This window comes from Biomphalaria glabrata, chromosome 11 (genome assembly GCF_947242115.1).
Source record: "Biomphalaria glabrata chromosome 11, xgBioGlab47.1, whole genome shotgun sequence".
Taxonomy (NCBI): Eukaryota; Metazoa; Mollusca; class Gastropoda; family Planorbidae; genus Biomphalaria; species Biomphalaria glabrata.
The window spans coordinates 22990069-23010750 of record NC_074721.1 but is presented as its reverse complement, the minus strand read 5'-3'; the positions used below and the strand labels follow the sequence as shown (position 1 = coordinate 23010750).

The following is a 20682-nucleotide window of genomic DNA, read 5'->3' as shown; positions in this document are numbered from 1 at the left end:
TTTTAAAATGCAGTTTGGAAGCTTTTGATTCTCCCAAATACCCCTCCCCCCACCTAAATGGTCCACAAAAGTTATTTCATTATACTCCATATAGCGCACTGTATATATTATATAATTATAGCCTAACTAGATTTATATATCCTAAACATGAACGTTGCGTTAAAGAAAAACAATTAATACAAATATTTCCAATCGTACAAATATATTATTGTTAGTGTAGATTATTAGTATTAGCTTTAAAAAACAGCTTAGGCACCAACTTGCCATAGCTGACATAAAAGAGAACACCTGGTTGCATGCAGCCTTAGAACGAGACAGCTAGCTAGGTCATTCACGAAGGCCGCGGGATACGCATTCAGACGGCGAAAAGAAAATCTTAAGTGACCACCGGCGGACAATGGTTATGTTTGCCCTGGGTGTGGCAAAATGTGTAGGTCACAGCTGGGATTGCGTAGCCACGAGAAATATTCAAAATTGCATTCTTCATTAATCTTCGGACTCTAAGACATGCCTTATTCTAGAGGTATTAAAAATTATCTACATGTTTTTGAAGTATTTTTTTATTTTAATTGTTTTTGTTATCTAAACGTGACAGACGGAAGAACGGACAAAACTAAAAAGTGGATTTTCCTCTTTAGTCTTTAGGAGCCTCTTAAAAAAAGGTCAATGTGAATGTGCTGCACCGACAGGCCTTGGCTCAAAATCATCTCGACATTGTTGTTGAATAGATAGGTCAAAGTTCACAAATTATGTTATCGTCACGTCATTTACTTTTACTAGATTTTAGGTCTAGTTCTAGATAGATCTGCCTTGACATATTACTCTATGTGTTTAGCGGAAATTACCCTATGGACATTTAATTAACATTTAATACATAGTGAATGATAGTGACAGTGTAACTTAACTTAGATTTAGAATGAGATCTAGACTAGATCTAGAAATCTAGAGCCTCTAGAGGTAATAGATCTAGATTCTAGAATCACTAAGAATCTACTAATAATCTAGCAATCTAGATCTAGATTCTACAATTCTAGAATATAGAATATTATAGAAAAAAAAAAAAAGATCTAATCTAGACTAATTATAATAATTAATAATATCTAACTAGAGTGACTAGACTAGAGACTAGAGACTAGAATCTATATAATTATAATAAATTACTTGATTAGAGTCTATATAAATATTGTCATACTATGATATGATTATTATCTATATAGTTAATATAGATCTATATACTAGGACTAGACTATAATATAGTCTACATATGAGTATGAGATATACACTATATAGATCTAGATCTACATATTGAATATTCTACTATGACTGATCTAGACTTTGTCACTCTAGACTAGAACACTCTAGCTAGATTAGTCTATATTATATATAAAGAATATATGATATATCTAGATCTAGATAGAATAATATTAAATATTTTTATTTTTAAATATATTTTAGATCTAGAATTAATATAGATCTATAGTCTATAGTTACTACTCAGATCTTACATTCTAAATCTATCTAGATTTTAGATCTAGATCTACATCTAATAGATCTAGTAAGACAAGATTGAAGAAACTTTTTACTTTAGATTTTAAATAGAATGATAGATCTAGACTCTACTCTAATTCTAGTTAGGACTTAATTGGCTAGATTCTAGAATCTAGATCTAGATATTTAGATACTATATCTATATTCTATATATCTAACATCTAGATCTAGATATTTAGATACTATATCTATATTCTATATCTAACATCTATATTATAATTGATTATTCTATATAGATCTATATCTAAATCTAGATTAAGAGTCTAGATCATAAAATAATAAGCCTCTATATAAAAATATATCTAGTCTATACTAAATGTAAATATTTTAGATCAAATTATTAAAAAAACGAACTGGACTAAACAACATATTGCTTAAATTTAAATCTAGATCTATTAAAAATCTATTTCTAACTTACAGACCTAGATTAGTGGTAAATTATACAATAATCTCTGGACTATCTGACCATGATAATGTAAAAATGCACTGTCAAATAAAAGCCTTGAACCAATACAAAACCTAATTGTTACTAATAGAAAACTCTCACACTAAAATAAATGCAACCTAACACAACTATCCAAGCTGCATTAAACTTTCAGCAAACATTCTCATCAGAAAAAGACATTAACCAACCAGTTGATGATCTCTGGAATTTCATCAAAAGCAATCTTAAAACATTATAGAAAATCAAATACCAACTAAATACTCATCCAATAAAATAGGGTTTTTATTAAAGAAATTTTTAGAAACCAAACAAAAACATAAAACTAAAATGATATTTAACTTTAGTTAAGACAATATTAAAATATGCTTCCTCTGTTTGGGATCCCTCAACTCAAGAAAACAAAGAAACTAGAACAAATACAAAATAGAGCAGTGAGATTTATAACAAACGAATATTTAAATTTCAATAGGGTAACACCATTATTTAAATCACTAAACTTAGAGACACTTCAGGACAGAAGAAAAAAAGTAAAGTAGCTATAATAAATAAAACCATAATTTAGAAATAGAAAAAATAAAACCTAACGAAATACTCAGAAAGACACATTCTGAATACTAAATGAGGCCTTACATATCATCTATAGCTAAAGACATAATTATGTGCTATTAGTGGATTTCTGTTGCATTGTTTTTTATAATTTATTATTCATTTTATTGAAATATTATGATAGTTCTTACACGGCTGTGTAAACAAAATGTTGTGAAAAAGAGTGCAAGAACTCTAGAACAAAAGGAATTCTAAACATTTTCTGAGAATGCGACTGACAATTTTTAGATTCCGTGCCATCACTTCTGTTGCTTCAGCCAATATTCTCAAGTTTGAGAAGTATGCAAGCTTTAACCCGTCGCCATTGTCACTGAAGAAACTATTGGAATTTGGACGTACAGGTAGTTCATTTATTCAGTATGATTACAAAGCTTAATATCAACTCACTCTATCTGTCTGTTGAAGTTTGAATATGTTATTTCTCCAACACTCATTCTCAAATCAAGTTGAATCTTTGTGCAATTATTCAGTGCCAAAGACAATACAATAAAAAAATTAGTCAATTAATTATTTTGTTTGATACCAACAAGGGAAATTAATCCTTCATTATTCACAGATATGACTAATAATGTAGGGTTTTGTCCCCTTATATAATTTTACACATTATTTCTCCCACACCCATTCTCTAATTAAGGTGAAACTTAAAGCAAGTATTTGTTCTACCTAACAAAACATCAATCAATTTTAAAAAAATTAACCAATTAGTCAATTAATTATTGGTAACTTTTTATTTTGTATGATATCAAAATGAGAAATAACTTCTACATTATTAAGAGATTTAGTTGTAAGTGAGCTTTGATTTAAACAAATTTTTTTATTTTACTTGTTTTAACTCTTTTGTTGGTCTTACACTGCGTTTTATATTAGAAGACTAAATTAACTATTTTTTTTATTTCAATATAATCACTGACCTATCATTAAATCAACACTGGTAAGTTTGACTTGACATTTTATGTTAAAAATTCATGCAAATAAATTCTTTTATTACCTAATTTTTTTTATATCTTTAGAAATTAAGATAAAAATCCATAAAGTGTATTTTTTTACAATTATTTGTTGTTGTTTTTTTAACCTGATCTCCTTTCTTTACTTAAATGAATAACATAATATATTTATATTTTTATAATATGTACATTTGTTGGCTAAGATGTTAAATTATGTTACCAAATAATGATCATAACTATGTATGTATCACAGTTAAAGATATTGCAGTTAAAGTCCAATTGTGCTGTATCAGGCTAACAAAATAGAAATAATATGTTGATATGATGTATCAGGCTAATAAAGTAGAGATATTGTGTTAATATGCCGTATCAGGCTAACAAAGTAGAGATATTATGTTGATATGCCATATCAGGCTAATAAGCTTTCTTTCTCAGTAGAGGTGCTACTGGAGATAATAAATTGTAGTAATTGAATACTATTCTCTTGTAGAGCTAGTAGTGTCTAGTGTCGTTTCATATAACTAACTTTCTTGTAGGTTTCTACTTATGAATGCCAGTTAAATAATACTGGTCTTATCTACTGTGCGATAATATGTAAGTAGATCTAGAGAGTCGAGACGATAGACTCTATCTTAGATCTATACTTTAGATTTGATATCGATAAAACGATGTGTAACTGATCTTATGACACAGTAGATCTGATTCCATCATGAAGAATTTTGTTCTGTAAATTGAAGAAATGAGAAAAATTGTCCGTAGGATCTTTGATGATCTTTTTGTCAAATTTGCGGAGGTGCCAGATATCACAGTTAAAGAGCTTGACTGTCACTGTTTGTAAGTTTCTCTCTTGTTAGTTGAGCTCGTTGTTGATCTTTGCTGAATTCATCAGGGGCGCTGATATCTTGTAACCGTGATGTCGAGGATTCTATAGATGTATATCTCTAGATCTAAATACTATCTTAGAGATTCAATAAATAAAGATCCTTTTTTAAATCAAATTAAAAAACTAGGAATCACTGCAATGTATAGTATTTACAATAGTAAACTGTATCAAAATAAAATATTCAAATTTACTACTAGATTTAATACAAATACAACACTGATCTCTACCAATTCTAACTCAAAACTCAAATACGTTTTATCTCTAGGAGAATCTCGACACGACTGAAGTTTTTCTTTTTCTAGCTCCCACGTCCCCTTTGACCTCTACTTCACCTCTACTGAGACACTTGGCTTTAGCCAATCAAACCATCTCCTTCAACCAATCAAATAAATTCCTGTCTTGTGTCATTCGAGTGATAGACGGGTGTCTGCTTACTCAAAGGAAATTCTGTGCTTGACCCATACTTTACAGGCGTAGATTTATAACTTAAATAACCAAGACTTGGGTTTATTTTAAATTGATACGTGACAGTAAGCATGTCCTTAGTTCACCAAATACACCAATATATTGGTATCTGTGAAAGACAGAATCTTTATAAATATATTTAGTGGTTCCCTATCTAGAAGCAGATATTTCTGTGAATAGACCTGGCCTTTCTTTTTACTAGAAAATATTCATTAGTGGTTTGCATTTTATGTTTAAAAATTACTTTTCAGATGGTTTATAGCTTTATAAATATTTATTCTATATTTTTTTTTTACCATCTGATATAGGTAGTCTAAAAACTCTTAGCTAAAGGCATAATAGCAGATCTAACAATATGTTTTTTTTTGTATCAATAATTTTCTATAATATGACCAAACAGAATTACATTTTTAATGAGAGCAATTCACAACAAAATGGTTCATGACCCACCTGCCATCATCTTCAGCTTCCCTTCTATGTATGATTCCTATTATCAGCTTGCAAATTCTTCATCGGTTAAAAACAAACAAAAAAAAAACAAATTATGGGTGGCTCGAAAATGGCTCTAACGATTTTCCAAAAAAAATTGACATCTTATGTTATTTCTTTTGGGGAAAAAATACTGCTAATTGGCCCCGACATCGGTTATAGGGAGATAAATGAATAAATAGACGTTTAGGAACATTTTGCGATCTTTCTTTTAAGTCTGGATCTTCTATACCATATAGTTCCATCGAAATCCAGTGTTATAGTCTTGACTACTGTCTTGTAATGTTGCCATACTAAGAGTAAAGTAATCGCTCTTTAAAAAGTAATCAGCTTCATAAAGAAGCAATTGTCTTTAAAAAACGACAACTTTTTTTTTATGTCATTTGTTTACAATTCCTCTTATCAACTTGCAAATTCTTTATAGGGTAAAAAAAAAACGTGGGTGAGTGGACACGAATCTCAAAAACCGCTTTACCGATTTTCCTAGAAATTTAAGTTTAGGACTATGCATATGTTTGGGGCGGGGGGAAATATATATATAGCTCTTCCTTCGTAATCGAAAAGCACATTTCTCATTTCCTATGGACTCGAAGACTAAAGTCAAATTCCCGCTTTAAAAAGCCGGCCGCATGCGTGGCATGGGTAGATTTGGTCAGTTGCAGATAGACCTGCTTCTTCTCGGCTTTTTGTTGGTTCGGCGCTTTTACACCCTGACCCCGAGACTCACAGCTTCACGCCATGAGGAACGATCAAGAGCTAGTGTTTCCCAGCCGTGAATGTCGATATCGCATTCCTTGAAGGAGCTCTTGAGTGTGTCTTTATAGCGCTTGAATTGACCTCCCTGGGAGCGCTTTCCTGCACACAACTCCCCGTACAGAAGTCGTTTGGGAAGGCGATTGTCTGGCATGCGGACTACATGTCCCGCCCATCGAAGTTAGGACCTTTTCATTGTTGCATTGATACTGTTCATGTTGGACAGCTCTAAGATTTATGTGTCTGTTATGGATACTCCTGAGGGAAAATATGGATACTCCTAGGGGAAAATAACTAGCTAATTGGCCACACCTGAGTTATAATTTTTCAAAGTATGCCTATAATACAAATTAAAATTAAATTTTGTCTGGAGGTCTAGACAATCTTTATCTTGAACACTCTTAGGGCCTACGTCAGCAGGTATTTCCGCATTTCTACATTAATAGATAATAAATCAGTAGACGTCCAGGAATATTTTGCACACCGTCTTAATACCTAGACCTATCACAAAACTAGAATCTTCTATACCAGTGATTTACAAACTGTGCACCTAACTGTTCTAGACGACCGTAGAGGCTCCGCAGATATATAAAAAGTGTACACAATTATAATAACTTCTGAGTCTAACGGTAGATTATCTGAGCGGATAATGTCAATAATAATCCATTCGCGCCTCCTTACTGCATTGCGAATAGCGCAGAACAAGAAATTACACACGGTTGCGGAGAGTTTCAAGAGTCCAGTGGCTTTAGAAATAGGCGATTCGCCAAGACAAATCTGGCTGCGTTGAGGGTCCGCTAATATCGCAGGGCTTGTAAGGGGTCCCTGAACAGTAAAAGTTTGAGAACCTCTGTTCTGTACCATTTATCTATATCCAGTATTGTTGTCTAAACAAGCCTACTGAATTAGAATTGTACATACTCTAAGTAGACTTGTATATCGGCGTAAACAGGGTTTTTTTCTTTGACTCCAGATTGCCAGAGTGAAAAGGCGTGTATTTCTAGTGAGTTAGATATTGTTCTAAATACCATTTGAAATTTTGGTACCGTACTAAGGTCTACTACACTTATTTCATCAAAAGTTACATTTGTCTATATTGTAATAAATGTTATATTTAATATTGTTCGAAAAGAAAGTTATTCAAGTTTTATAAGTTAAAATATAATACGCCCTACAACGGTTTATTTGTCTACTAGCAGTTTGGTGCTACAAGTCAACGAGCGTCCACAACATGGGAGAGAGGTATCTTGGAGAACGTTGGCTCGAGTCGGGATTCATACTCCCTTTTAGGTGACCAATCCGTACCCAAGTCATTTCGGCCTCTCAGCCACACTCTTATTTTAGGAATTTGCTTAAACCAGCCTATTATAAGTTGTAATATTTTGTTATCCATTTACTAGATCTAGATCTTGCAACAATTCTAACCCACTAATGCAGAATAGCCTTTGCACTGTTCTTACAAGGATCGCAGATTCGCAGCTGTTACTCGACAAAAAAAAACCTATATTCTGATTTAAGTTAACTCTTTCTCTCCTAACTGACGATACCAGCGTTGATTCCATCAGAATGTGGTAAATAATTACGGAGAGAAAGAGTTACAAGAGTTCTATCCAGGGAGTAGGTCGGTCATTAGGACAGAAGTAGGATCATTACGCACTTCCTAATCAGCTACAGTCACATAGATTTAAAAAAACAATGCAGTTTTGTGTTAAGCTCTTCTGACATTGGTTAAATTGTGTAACAGTCAAAGTCAAGTCTTTTTTACAGATAAGATTTTGTTTTATATGCTATTCACCTTTGGACATTGTTTCTTTGCACACATTGATTAAAGCCTATAGATGCTATCTTTTTAAATTTTTCCAAGGCTTTTGACAAAGTTCACCATCATAGTTTGGTAAAAAAAAATAAACTATTTTTGACATTGATAGTCCATTGCATCAGTGGATTAAAGGATTTTCTGATAGGGAGAGAAAAACTGTAATAATAAATGGACTTAAATCAACACTAATAACAGTTAACTCAAGTGTACCTCAAGGAACAGTCCTAGGTCCACTACTCTTTTTAATTTACATAAAATAAATTTAATTTACCAAATTGTATTAGTTCAAGATTAAAAGTCAGATTTGCAGACTATTGCATAATAAATAGAACTTTGACAAAGAGACTTAGATGAATTACAGAAATGGGAATCAAATTGGAGCATGTCTTTCCATCCAGAAAAATGTCAGTTATTAAGAGTAACAAAAAAAAAAAAAAAAACTAAAACAAATAAATTCCACTTATCTTATTCATGGTAAACCAGTATCACAGACTAAAAACACAAAATACTTATGTGTTATAATAAATGAAAAACTGTCATGGAATCCCTCATATTGATGAAACTATCAATCAAACATTATGGTTTATTAAACAAATAAAAACATAAAACTAAAATGTTATTTAACCTTGGTTAGGCCAGTAATAGAATATGCATCCTCTGTTTGGGACCCCTCAACTAAAGTAAGTATTAAGAAACTGGAACAGACACAAAATAGAGCAGTGAGATTCATAACTAACGAATATTCACATTTGACTAGAGTAACACCTTTAGTAAAATCACTAAATTTAGAAAGCCTTCAGGAGAGAAGACTCAAAAGTAAAGTAGCAATTATACATAAAACACTGAACTATAATCTTCAGTCCGTTTGCCGTGGACTGCGACGGGTAAGGGGGGATAAAGAGATCCTGGTATTTGAGTAGTTGCCTATCCGAGGATTATTAATAAAACCACTACAACAGAGTACTTTGGCTCTAAGTTCCTCTAGACCTGAGGCCCAGATGGCCCGCTCTGGGTCAACCGGTTGGTCACGCTTAGCTACCAGCATAGGTCGATGACCTATGCTGGAGGGCAGTGGCTAGAGGGTCAATCAGGGAGCTGCTGTATCGGACACACAACGATGGAATAGCTGAGTATAGCACCTGTGTAGCCCTGGCGGGCTCATTCTGGACATCCGAATTGCTCGTCCCCTTGTTGGACTCTGAGGCGGGTGAGGAGCACAGGTGCCGAACTACTACAAGTGTCCATGGACAACAACAAAAAAAAAACTCCATAAAAAATAACTTGCCCTAGATTTATGCCTGGGCATGTGACGCCGAATAGAGGAAAAAAAGGAGGAAGCCACAAAAAGCTGTACTGCCTGGCCATTATTTCTGGTGGTCAGGTGCACAGAAGAAGGGAAAAGCCTGACCAAGATGAGCCCTTTTCTCATCTACAAGGGACTTAAGTCAGTAGTGGGAGAACCCAAGAGTGTATCCAAGCTGCACAAGTCATCAGAACTTCTCGTAGAAGTCGATAGTAAGATACACTCTGATGGGCTTCTACGATGCAGAGGAATCTGTGATCTCCATGTGGACGCCATGCCACACAAGAGTCTGAACACCAGTAGAGGTGTAATCAGCTTTAGAGACCTGCTGGAATGTTCCGAGAAGGAAATAGTGGAGGGAATTAAATGAGTCACCCATGCCCGGCGCATTACCAGATCGGAACTAGGACACCGCCAGAGTATGTGAAGGCAGGATACCTACGAGTTCCAGTGAAGCCCTACATACCCCTATGAGCCTACTCCAAGGACTGCCCTGTGTGGAAACAGAAGGTTGCCGTGCAGGAGTGAGTACAAGGCAAGACATGGATGTACCTTCAGCCAGGCGAAGTCGGCTGTATTGGCCCTACCCAAGGGCCAATTCGGCTTGACAAAGACCTATGCCCAGGCTGTGGCTAAGATAGGAAGATCCATATCCACACTGACGGACACATTGACCCCACTACCCCCTCTTCCTCCTCCAACTCAGAAGAAAACACCGCCAAAGATTACACCTCTATAGAGACAAGAAAGCCCTGTTGTCATGCTAAATAACAGGTTATCTGTGCTGGCTGATGAGAACATAGAGACTGAGCGGCATGTCAAAACCAACACTCCGGGAGAACCCGGAGACATTATGTCTGACACAGAGTTAGAGTTAGAGGTTGACCAACTCCCTAAGGGGAGAAATGAAATTAAAGAAGATATCCGAAGTGAGGAGGAAGAAATAGCCTCCACTCTAACTGGGGGGATCTCCCCTCTTCAGGGAGAAAGACTTCCCCCAAAAGGAAGGTGTCCTCCTCTCCTTCCAAACCTAAGTCTAAAAATACAAAGGTCACTGGAATACAGGAAAACCCCTCCGTGGGCCTCCCAATGCTTAATAGCTCCAAGTAGGTCATTTAGTAGGCTGCAAGTGATAGCTTCTAGAGTCTACCCAGAGTCTCAGTGTGGATTCAGGAGTGGTAGATCCACTATAGACATGATATCTTCTCTACCACTACTGCAGGAGAAATTCAGAGAGAGAGAGAGGCAGACCCCTTTACATCATTTTTGTTGATATGACTAAAGCTTTTGACATGGTCAGCAGAAGTGGTATTTTCAAACTCCTGAGAAAAATAGATTGCCCTCCCAAACTACTAAAGTTCATTGAGTGTTTTCACGATGAAACTAAATGTACTGTCAAATTCAATGGAGCCCAATCAGCACCTTTTGAGGTTTGCAGTGGTGCCAAGCAGGGATGTGTGCTCACACCTACTCTGATTTGGCATATTCTTCTCCTGTCTACTGCATTATGCGTACAACGACATAAACGAAAATGTATGTTTCTCCATACAAGATCCTATGGAAAACTATTTAATGTATCAAGGCTGCGGGCAAAAACCAAGGTTAGGAAGCTACTCGTCAGGGAACTCCTGTATGCTGATGATGCAGCTATTGTGGCTGATTCTGATATTCATCTACAGTCCCTGGTTGACAAAATATCTGCTGCTTGCCAGAAGTTCGGCTTAAACATCAGTCAAAGACTATGATACTTGTCCAAAACACAAACACTGCACCTCAAGTAAGCATTAATGGCCAACCACTAGAAATTGTTGATCACTTTTGTTACATTGGCTCCATCATACCCAACAACACTCTACTGGATAAAGACATAAACAACAGGATAGCCAAGGCAGTGGCCACCATATCACGGTTGCAGAAAAGAGTCTGGGACAACATATTGCTGACTAGCAGTACTAAAGCCATAGTCTACCGGACCTGTGTGTTGAGCACCTTGCTGTACGGAAGTGAAACATAATCAACCTACTCATGGCAGGAAAAAAAGCTGAATGTCTTCCACCTCCGATGCTTAAAGCGGATCTTTAAAATAAGGTGGCAAGATAAGATAACCAATGAGGAAGTGCTACAAAGAGCAGGGTGCCAGGACATCCGCTCTGTTATCAGCAGCAGACGCCTTGGCTGGCTTGGCCACGTTCGTAGAATGCCAGTAGGTCGACTTCCACAGGACATCCTGTATGGCGATCTAATAGAAGGCAGGAGAGCCGCTGGTCGCCCACTTTTACGTTATACGGATGTATGCAAACGCGACACGAAGCTCTTCAAAATCGACACTGGCAACTGAGAAGATCCACATGGAGAGAGAGCATAAAGGAAGGGTCACAGATTATAGATGTCATACACAACAGAAGCAGAAAGAATGGTGAAAATGCAACGGCGCCTGGTGATTATATATGCCCATCCTGCGATCGCAGCTGTGTAACAAGGATTGGCCTCTTTAGTCACACAAGAAGTTGCAAAGGGAAAAGATCGTCTCTCGAGACGTAAAAATGCCACATATGTCATTTAGAATAAGTCTTGGATTCCAGGATTGTGCAGTGGAACTGTAGAGGCCTCAAGGCCAATTATGAGGAAATGCAGCTACTGATGGACTCAGAGACTCCTGTAGATGTCTGCTTATTGGTAACATTTCTGAAATATATTATCAGTTTCCGATGCTACAGCACTTACAGCAGGACTGTTGAGGATGCGGAGCATCAGGTCTATATCCTTGTGAAGGACAGCATACCCCATAAGAGGGTAGAACTACAAACCACACTACAGGCCGTAGCAGCTAGGATAACCCTACACAAGGTTATCACTCACTGCAGCCTGTATCTACCCCCAGGTGCTCCATTAAACCCAACAGACATGGATAACCTAATAAAACAACTCCCTCGGCCCTATATAATCCTTGGGGATTTCAATGCTCATAACACTATGTGGGGATCCAACAACACTGACACAAGAGGTCGTATGCTGGAGGATTTCTTCATCCAACATGATTTATGCATACTTAATGATGCATCATCGACCTACTTGTACCCAAGAACTGGATCTCTCACGTGCATTGACCTCCCCGCACTTCTGGACGATTTTAAATGGTCAGTTAGTAACGATCTTCGAGGAAGTGATCACTTCCCAATCATCATTACTAACAATCTCCCCTCATTGGGACGACCTCAGCGGTGGAAACTGAACAAGGCCGATTGTGAACAATTCCAAAAGAGATGCTCCGAGGATATCACAGAAAATATCCTTAATGAACAGAATCCAGCTGATATCTTTGCTATCAAGCTACTTGATATTGCCCGGAAAGTTGTTCCCCTAACCGCCGCAAAACCAAAACGGCCTAGCAAACCATCGTTTAATATAGCTTGCAAAAGTGCTATTGGCAATACGAAAAAAAGACTGGCTGCATTTATAAAGAATCCGTCCCAGGAAAATCTAAAGCTATTCAGGTAGCTAGAGCCAAAAGGAATTCCTGGAGAAATTTTGTTAGCAGTCTGGATGCCAAAACTTCTGCTAGAGCGGTTTGGAAGGCAGTAAGGCGGATCAAAGGGTAAGAATCAAACGCAATAGGGCAATTGAAAAAACAAGGACGAACTGTTACGTCCCCCAGAGAAATAGCTGACTGCCTTGCATCCTCAATAGCTGATAAATCATCCACTGCACACTACACGTCAGAATTCCAAAAAGTCAAAATCAGGGAGGAAGACACCCCATTGATTTCAGATCAGAAAACAATGAAGACTATATCAAACCGTTCTCGCTTGAAGAACTGAGGAGAAGATGAATTCCATTATCAGTTCCTCGGGCATCTTCCCGAACCCTCATTGGCAACCCTGCTAAAAATCTATAACTGTGTATGGCAAACAGGCGCTTTCACAAACAGCTGGAGGAAAGCCACAGTTATACCGATACCTAAACCGGGAAGAGATAGGTCTGACCCAGCTAACTATCGCCCAATAGCACTAACATGCTGCATCTGCAAAACCATGGAAAGGATGATACATAATAAGTTGTTCTAGTACCTTGAGAGAAATAAAATAATCTCCAACTACCAGTGCGGATTCCGGCAGGGGCGGACAACAGAAAGCTTTCATCAGAAATGCATTCCTTAGACGAGAACATCTAGTAGCTGTATTTTTCTATATAGAAAAGGCCTATGAGGAAACATGGCATTCTGCGTGACCTGGAGCTTAGGGGCTTAAATGACACCTTCCTGGATTTGTGAGGACCGGAAATTTCAGGTTCGAGTGGGCAACTCCACTTCTGACACGTCTGATCAGGAAATGGGTGTACCCCAGGGCAGCATTCTCCAGTAACCCTGTTTAACATTAAAATAAACATCATTTTTAAAGACCCTTTAAAAATGATGTTTATTTTAATGTTAAACAGGGTTACTGTCACCTGGCATCTAGAGTGCTCTCTGTATTTTTATGATTTTGTCATTTTTTATACATGGCAAAAACATGAATACTTTAGAAAGAAAATTACAATTTTTTTTAAATAAAATTCAAAATTGGGCAAACGATAATAGTTTTTAATTTTCGGACTCCAAATCTGTTAGCATGCATTTTTGTTATTTAAGGGGAATCCACCCAGAACCCTTAACTATTTTTACACAAAAAGAAGATCCCCGTTGTGAAAACCACAAAATTTTTAGGCCTTACCCTAGATTCAAAATGTAATGTTCTCCCCATTAAGGAACTGAAGAAGAAATGCCAAAAGTCATTAAACATACTCAGAGTAGTCAGCAATAAGGACTGGGGAGCTGGCAGAGATACCTTGCTGCTGCTATATCGGAGTCTGGACTATGGATCCATTATATATAGAGAAGCTAGGAAATCATACCTTAAAATACTGGAGCCCTTACAAAATGTTGCCCTGCGTCTCGGTCTCGACGCGTTTCGTACATCACTAATCCCAAGTCTCCACGTGGAGGCTGGAGAACTCCCCATGGACATAAGAATGAAAAAGCTTGCAATGCAGTATATAGTCAAGCTAAATCCAACCCCCGGAACCCTGCTTTCGACTCCATATTTAACCCTACAGATGTAGAACTATACATTGGCCTCCTTCAGTCGTAGAACGACTATGGTTCATCTCAGAGAACACTTCCTCATGTGGCTGTGGAGCCATATTTTGGAGAGACACTCCCGTCCACAGATAGCGCAGGTTAAGGTGGCTTTTGCTTCGGTGGTAGAGGAGCTGGCCATTTTTCGGATTGTGCGTTTTTCTTCCTTAGCTGAGACCCATGTACTTTCACTGTCCATTGCTTTCTTAGTCACTGTCTCTCTCCATCTGTTGCGGTCTAGAGCTATGTCTTCCCAATTATCAGTATTGATGTTCACTGATTTGAGTTCACGTTTTATTACATCTGTGTAACGGAGGTGGGGGCGACCAGTTTTTCTTGTGCCAGTCGCGAGTTGACCATAGAGGATGACTTTCGGGATGCTCTTGTCCTCCATCCGGCGAACATGTCCAAGCCAGCGCAAACGGCGTTGTCTGAGGGCTGTAAAGATGCTGGGAATACCTGATCGCGCAAGGGTCTCAGTATTGCACACTTTTTCTTTCCATGTGACATTCAAGATCCTACGGAGACATCTCAAATGGAATGAGTTCAGTTTTCTTTCTTGCTTTGCCTAGGTGGTCCATGATTCACTGCCATACAGCAGTGTACTCATAACGCATGCCTTGTAGACTCCCATTTTGGTCACCGTAGTTAGCTTATGGTTTTCCCAAACTCTTGGTCTGAGTCTAGCAAATGTCGAGGCAGCCTTCCCTATGCGTTTTTTCATCTCCTCTTCTAGAGACAGGTCATCTGTAATTGTGGATCCCAGATAGCAGAATTCGTTTACGGCGTCTAGCTTGTTATTGTCTATGAGGATGGAGGGTGGTGCTGTAGCAGGTGGTCCCATAACATTTGTTTTCTTCGTGCTAATAGTCAAGCCATATTCTTTACAGGCCTGAGAGAAGTGGGACATAAGTGACTGAAGTTCCTCTTGCGTGTGTGCCACTACCGCTGCGTCATCCACGAATAGCATATGTCTTACGAGGGTGGCTCTGATTTTAGTTGTGGCCCTCAGTCTGGCAATATTTAGGAGTTTGCCATCAAATCTGGAATGGAGATAGATGCCTTCAGTGGATTTGTCAAACGCGTTGTGGATTAGCAGTGAAAATAATATTCCAAAGAGGGTTGGGGCCAGGACACATCCTTGTTTAACACCGCTGTTTATACTGAAACTTTCAGAGCTGGCACCATTGAATTGCACTGTACCCATCATATTTTGGTGGAAAGATATGATTACATTTAGTAGCTTGGGTGGACAGCCTATTATCTGTAAAATTTTAAAGAGGCCATCTCTGCTAACTAGATCGAAGGCCTTTGTCAGGTCAATAAACGCTATGTACAAAGCCATCCTTTGTTCTCTGCAATTTTCCTGGAGTTGGCGGATGGAGAAAATCATGTCAATCGTGGATCTCCCTGAGCGATGCCGCATTGTGATTCTGGATAGACCCGATCAGCGAGTTTTTGTAGCCTGGGAAGTATCACTCGAGCAAAGACTTTGCCTACAATACTTAGGAGGGAGATTCCCCTGTAATTGTTGCAGTCGCTTCTGTCATCTTTGTTCTTATACAGTGTAATGATTTTAGCATCCCGCAGGTCTTGTGGCACAGCACCTTCTTGCCAACATTTGCAAAGCAGTTCGTGTAGAGATTGGATTATAGTAGTTTTGCATTGTTTTAGAATATCTGGAGGGATACCATCGCATCCGGGTGCTTTGCGGGCAACAATGTTGTCTATGGCTTTGTTGAGCTCTGACAGGGTGGGTGTTTCGTCTAGCTCGTTCATTGTGGGTAATTGTATGATGGCCTTAAGGGCTAAGGCAGAGACTGAGCTTGTTGTGGCGTAGAGCTCAGAGTAATGCTCAACCCATCTGTGCATTTGTTGGCACTTGTCTGTGATAATTTCCCCAGTGGTTGATTTCAGAGGTGCTGTCTTGTTTTGGGAGGGTCCGAGAGCCTTTTTGATTCCTTCGTACATCCCTCTTATGTTGCCCACTTGGGCTGCGAGCTGAATATTCTCACTGAGCTCTACCCAGTATTCATTGGCACAGATCCTTGCTGTCCTCTGTGCATTGGCTCTAGCTTCTTTCAGACTAAACAGGTTGTGTTGGGTAGGTTTTGCCTTGTAAGTAGCGAGTGCATCTCTCTTTGCTCTGATGACAGGTGCTAAGATAACTGCTTTAGAGTCGAACCAATCATTTTGTTTTGTAATTTTTTTCCAAAGATTTCTAGGGAAGTCTTTTGTATGGTGGACTTGAGGTGTTCCCATTTTTCTGTTGCTGTATTTTCAGATATATTTTTATACTCGCGTTCAAAAGATCCCGCAAACTGTATCTGGAGATCAGGGTGACACATCTTGCTTACATCCGATTGGGGTCTTCCTATCTGCTTGGTATGGTGGATTTTTTGGGGGAGAAGATTGATCTTACAACATACCAAGGAGTGATCTGTGTCGCAGTCTGCACTGTGGTAGGACCTGGTAAGCTTTACAAATTTTAAGCACTTTTGTCTTACCATGATTAGGTCTAGTTGGTGCCAGTGTTTGGAGCGAGGGTTCCGCCAGGATACTCTGTGCTGCGGTTTAGTCTTGAAATAGGTATTAGTGACGCAGAGGGAGTGTAGTGAGCAAACCTCGAGGAGCCTTTGTCCATTTTCATTTACTTTTCCGACACCAAAACGCCCAATACAGCTGTCCCATGCAGAGTTGTCAGATCCAACCCGTGCATTGAGGTCGCCGAGGATGATAACCTGTTCCGTAGTTGGGATCTCGCTAAGAGCAGACGAAAGGTTGTCATAAAACATATTTTTGGTCTCTGGTGTGGAGCTCAGAGTAGAAGCGTAGGCACATATCAAAGTCACATGTCCAATAGATGTGTTAAGGCGTAGTGATAGGAGTCTTTCTGAACCATTGCACTTCAGCTCTACTGTGTTCAGCAGTGTGTTCTTAACTGCAAAACCAACGCCATGTTCCCTTACTTCACTTTCGGCTTTTCCTTGATTGAACCAGAGTCAGCTAAACGAGTTTCCTGAAGGGCGGCAATGTCCACTTTTAGCCTGGACAGTTCATCGTTTATTATTGCAGATTTTCTGACATCTTCTATGTCTGGTAGGTTTTCATTAAGTCCAGTTTGTAGAGTACGCACATTCCATGTGCCCAGTTTAAGAGTGGAGCTCCTCTTTTTTTTCTTCATGTCGACTGGTACATTGGCTTTGTGCCTGCTTTTCAGATTTTGTCCTATCCTCGTGTACCCAAACGAGGAAGACAGGCATGACGGGACAGCACCTTATTGGCTGGGGGCTGCCCAGCTTGAGGCGGGCGGTAGCTGTCCATTGGAATCCTAGGTCCTCCCACCGACGAAAGTGGCCCCTGGCGCCCTGCTCTACGTCAATTGAGCATTTGAGCTTATAACCGGTGACTGCCACTTCCCGTGTTTAGCCGACGCCAAAGGCAAAGCTGGAGTGTCCTCTCCAGTTTTTGGGGTTAGGGCTTTGAATAAGTGAGATGAAAACCTGGGCATTGTTTATGGTCGGAACGATGTCGCCCACACAGCAGTTCCCCCCTCTCCGCGCAGTTGATGAGACCAAAGGAATGGAGTATCCAATACAGTTTGGGATCACTAGTGCCGCAGGATCTGCCAGGCTGTAGCACGGTGTGCCACAGTCTGCCGAAGGGTCACCAGCTCCTGATTTTTCCTCAGGGTTGTCTCCCGAAGCCTTTCCCGTGTTTGGGTATAGCCGCAGGGCAGCGGAGGTTTGGATTCAGAGTTTTCCTTCTCCTAGATGGGTAGCCAACCAAGGCTAACGAGCCCCTCCTGCCCGAAGCTTACTGGTTTAGGCGCCAGTTGCTCGCCTTTGCCCCTTCTCCTGTCTGTGGTAAAGGTTCCGCCAGGCTCAGTAACTGAGCCTCACGTGAAGGCCAGGAGTTGGACTGGTTGTTAGAGGCTATTTGAGACGCATGCCATTGGAAGCACTTTATAGGTAATGATGGGCTTAAGACCATTACCACTTCCGGCGTTAACAACCTTGCGGAACCAGAAGAACTATACAATCGAAGGCCTAACGTCATACAGCAGTAGGGCCTTCGAATGAGAGAATCCATCCAAAATTTAATCCCACCCATTGACCAAATCTCTAAAATTGAAATCCTACAGACCCCCCCCCCCCTTTCCACGGTTGATGAATAAACCCAAACTAAATTTATCCCTCCATAATTTCAAAAAAGAAAATACAGACCTAAGCACACTACAAGTCCACTTTAGGGAAATGCAGGAGAGCTACGGGGATTATGGCACCTTTTACACTGACGGATCCAGAATGGATGGAAAGGTCACGTGTGCCTGCTCTTTTCGGAACAAAATAATCTCCCGTAGACTCCCCGATGGATGCTCCATCTTTACGGCAAACAGAGTTACATGCAATCTTATTTGCACTCATGGCCGTCAAAGCATCAGACAGGAGGAAATTTCTCATATGCTCCAACTCCAAATCTGCATTGCAAGCTTTGGGGCGGATGAAGACTGGCATTCCATTGGTACATAAAAGCCTAAAGCTGCTGGACCTAATAACAGCCGACCATAGGGATGTCACCTTCATGTGGGAATAGAGGGAAACGAAACGGCAGACAGAGAAGCAAAAAGAGCCCTAAATCAAGCGGTGTCAGGAACCCAAATTCCCTGCTCGGACCTGAGACAGAGTATTGCCTCTGCCACCTATCGAGAGTGGCAGGCTCGGTGGGAGGCTGAGACCCACAACTCAGACAGATTGTGGAAGCACGACCATGTCCAGACATAGGATTGGCCACACCTACATCACGCACACCTTTGTGCTGAAGAGAGAGGAGCCTCCACTTTGTGAGTAATGTGACTCTCGTCTTACCGTTGAACATATCCTCATTGATTGCCCCAGATACCAGGATACTAGGGGGAAATTTTTGAGAGCGCACAACTTAAAAACACTGTTCGACAATGTCGACCCAGGGAAGGTACTGAGCTTTGTCCGGGAGGTGGGCTTGTCTGCGAAGTTTTGATTTGTGAAATCGTGAATATATAATATTTACAAAAAAAAATACATTTTTACTACCTTTATTATTTTAACTGTGAATGGACCTTGGTTTTAATGGCTTAACTAAATAAAATTTAGCTCTTGTGGTATGAAGGGAGAGTAACCTTTGAGGGATTACGGGCACGACATGGCCTAAATTGTGCCGATGTGCCAAAAACTCAAGACTCAACATCTACAGAAGGGTCCGGAAGTGTTTTAAGAATGAAAAGAAACGTAAATTTAGAACATTAGAAGCCTATGTTCCGGTTTGTTAGAGACAAATAAAAAGTTGATATTTTAAGTTGACCGTTTTCCATACTAGGAAAAGCTCTTATTGGATAGAGATGCAGCAGGTTTTTCCTGCTACTAGCGATCCAGAACTTTTGAGTAGGAGGGGGGCGATTTTTGTTCCAAACCCTAACCCTTTGAATAAACGAACATGAACAGCATATATCTATCTATTGTTGTGGCTCTTCCACCGGGTCAAATACAAACAGTGAAATAAACAGGAGGTAACCTTCCAACACCGGCGAAATGCCAAAACAATCAAGATAGGTAGTCGACACTATTATTGAAACTATAAGCACGTTTAATATCCGTCTAATATCCTTCGTCTGTATACTAAAAAGCCTCCTGTTGATAGTGTAACTTAGAGCGTTCCTAATTTTTAACAAACTTTACGTCATCGTCGCTAAGTAAAACTTTCCCCCTATTCCCGAAACAAATAACTAAATCCTAACCATGGAATGTCATAACCATAGACATAAATAAATATAGACTGGCCGATTAAAGAGTTTTATGAAACGAAAATTTGTGAAATGCAATTTTTGTGTACTTTATTATACAGCATTTATGAGCAGTATAAAAGATAAGTATTCATATATATTTCAGCCACACACTAATATATATAGTAAATAAGGAGGCAGTGTAGTTTTGTTTAATCTCTAAGAATGAAGATCATGCAATTTTTCATAATTCGGAAATCTGAATACAATAGATATACATGTTTTCAAGTTACATGAAGTTACTTCCTTCGGCCAGTCTATATTTATTTATGTCTATGGTCATAACTTTTCGAGCGTTCCTACTTTTCAACAAACTTTCCCCCTATTCCCGAAACAACTAAATCCTAATCATGTCATAACACTATATATAGAGAGAGATAGATAGAATGACCTTGAAAAAAACTTGATCGAAAGTGAAATAAATAAATAAATATTATATATATGTGTATGTGTGATAGGCATGAGTGTCATCTTTGTGTTAAGAAAGACATCTTGT

The 20682-nt window shown here is 39.0% G+C and overlaps 1 protein-coding gene across 9 annotated transcripts in view; it reads left to right on the top strand.

Moving 5' to 3' along the window:
- LOC106059039 (pyruvate dehydrogenase (acetyl-transferring) kinase isozyme 3, mitochondrial-like) overlaps positions 1–20682 on the top strand; it is an 82624-nt gene that overhangs the window by 27996 nt on the left and 33946 nt on the right. The window contains exons 1-2 of one of the 9 annotated variants that reach the window (XM_056045503.1): positions 390–523; positions 2724–2940. The exons of 1 other annotated variant lie outside the window; for it this stretch is intronic. In XM_056045503.1, coding sequence (XP_055901478.1) covers positions 2808–2940 — 133 coding nt within the window. In that variant the 5' untranslated portion in view covers positions 390–523; positions 2724–2807. Of the gene's footprint in view, positions 1–389; positions 524–608; positions 958–2723; positions 2941–16699; positions 16841–20682 lie in introns of those variants that run through there. 7 more of the 9 variants (XM_013216568.2, XM_013216567.2, XM_013216565.2 and 4 more) reach the window with 7 other exon arrangements.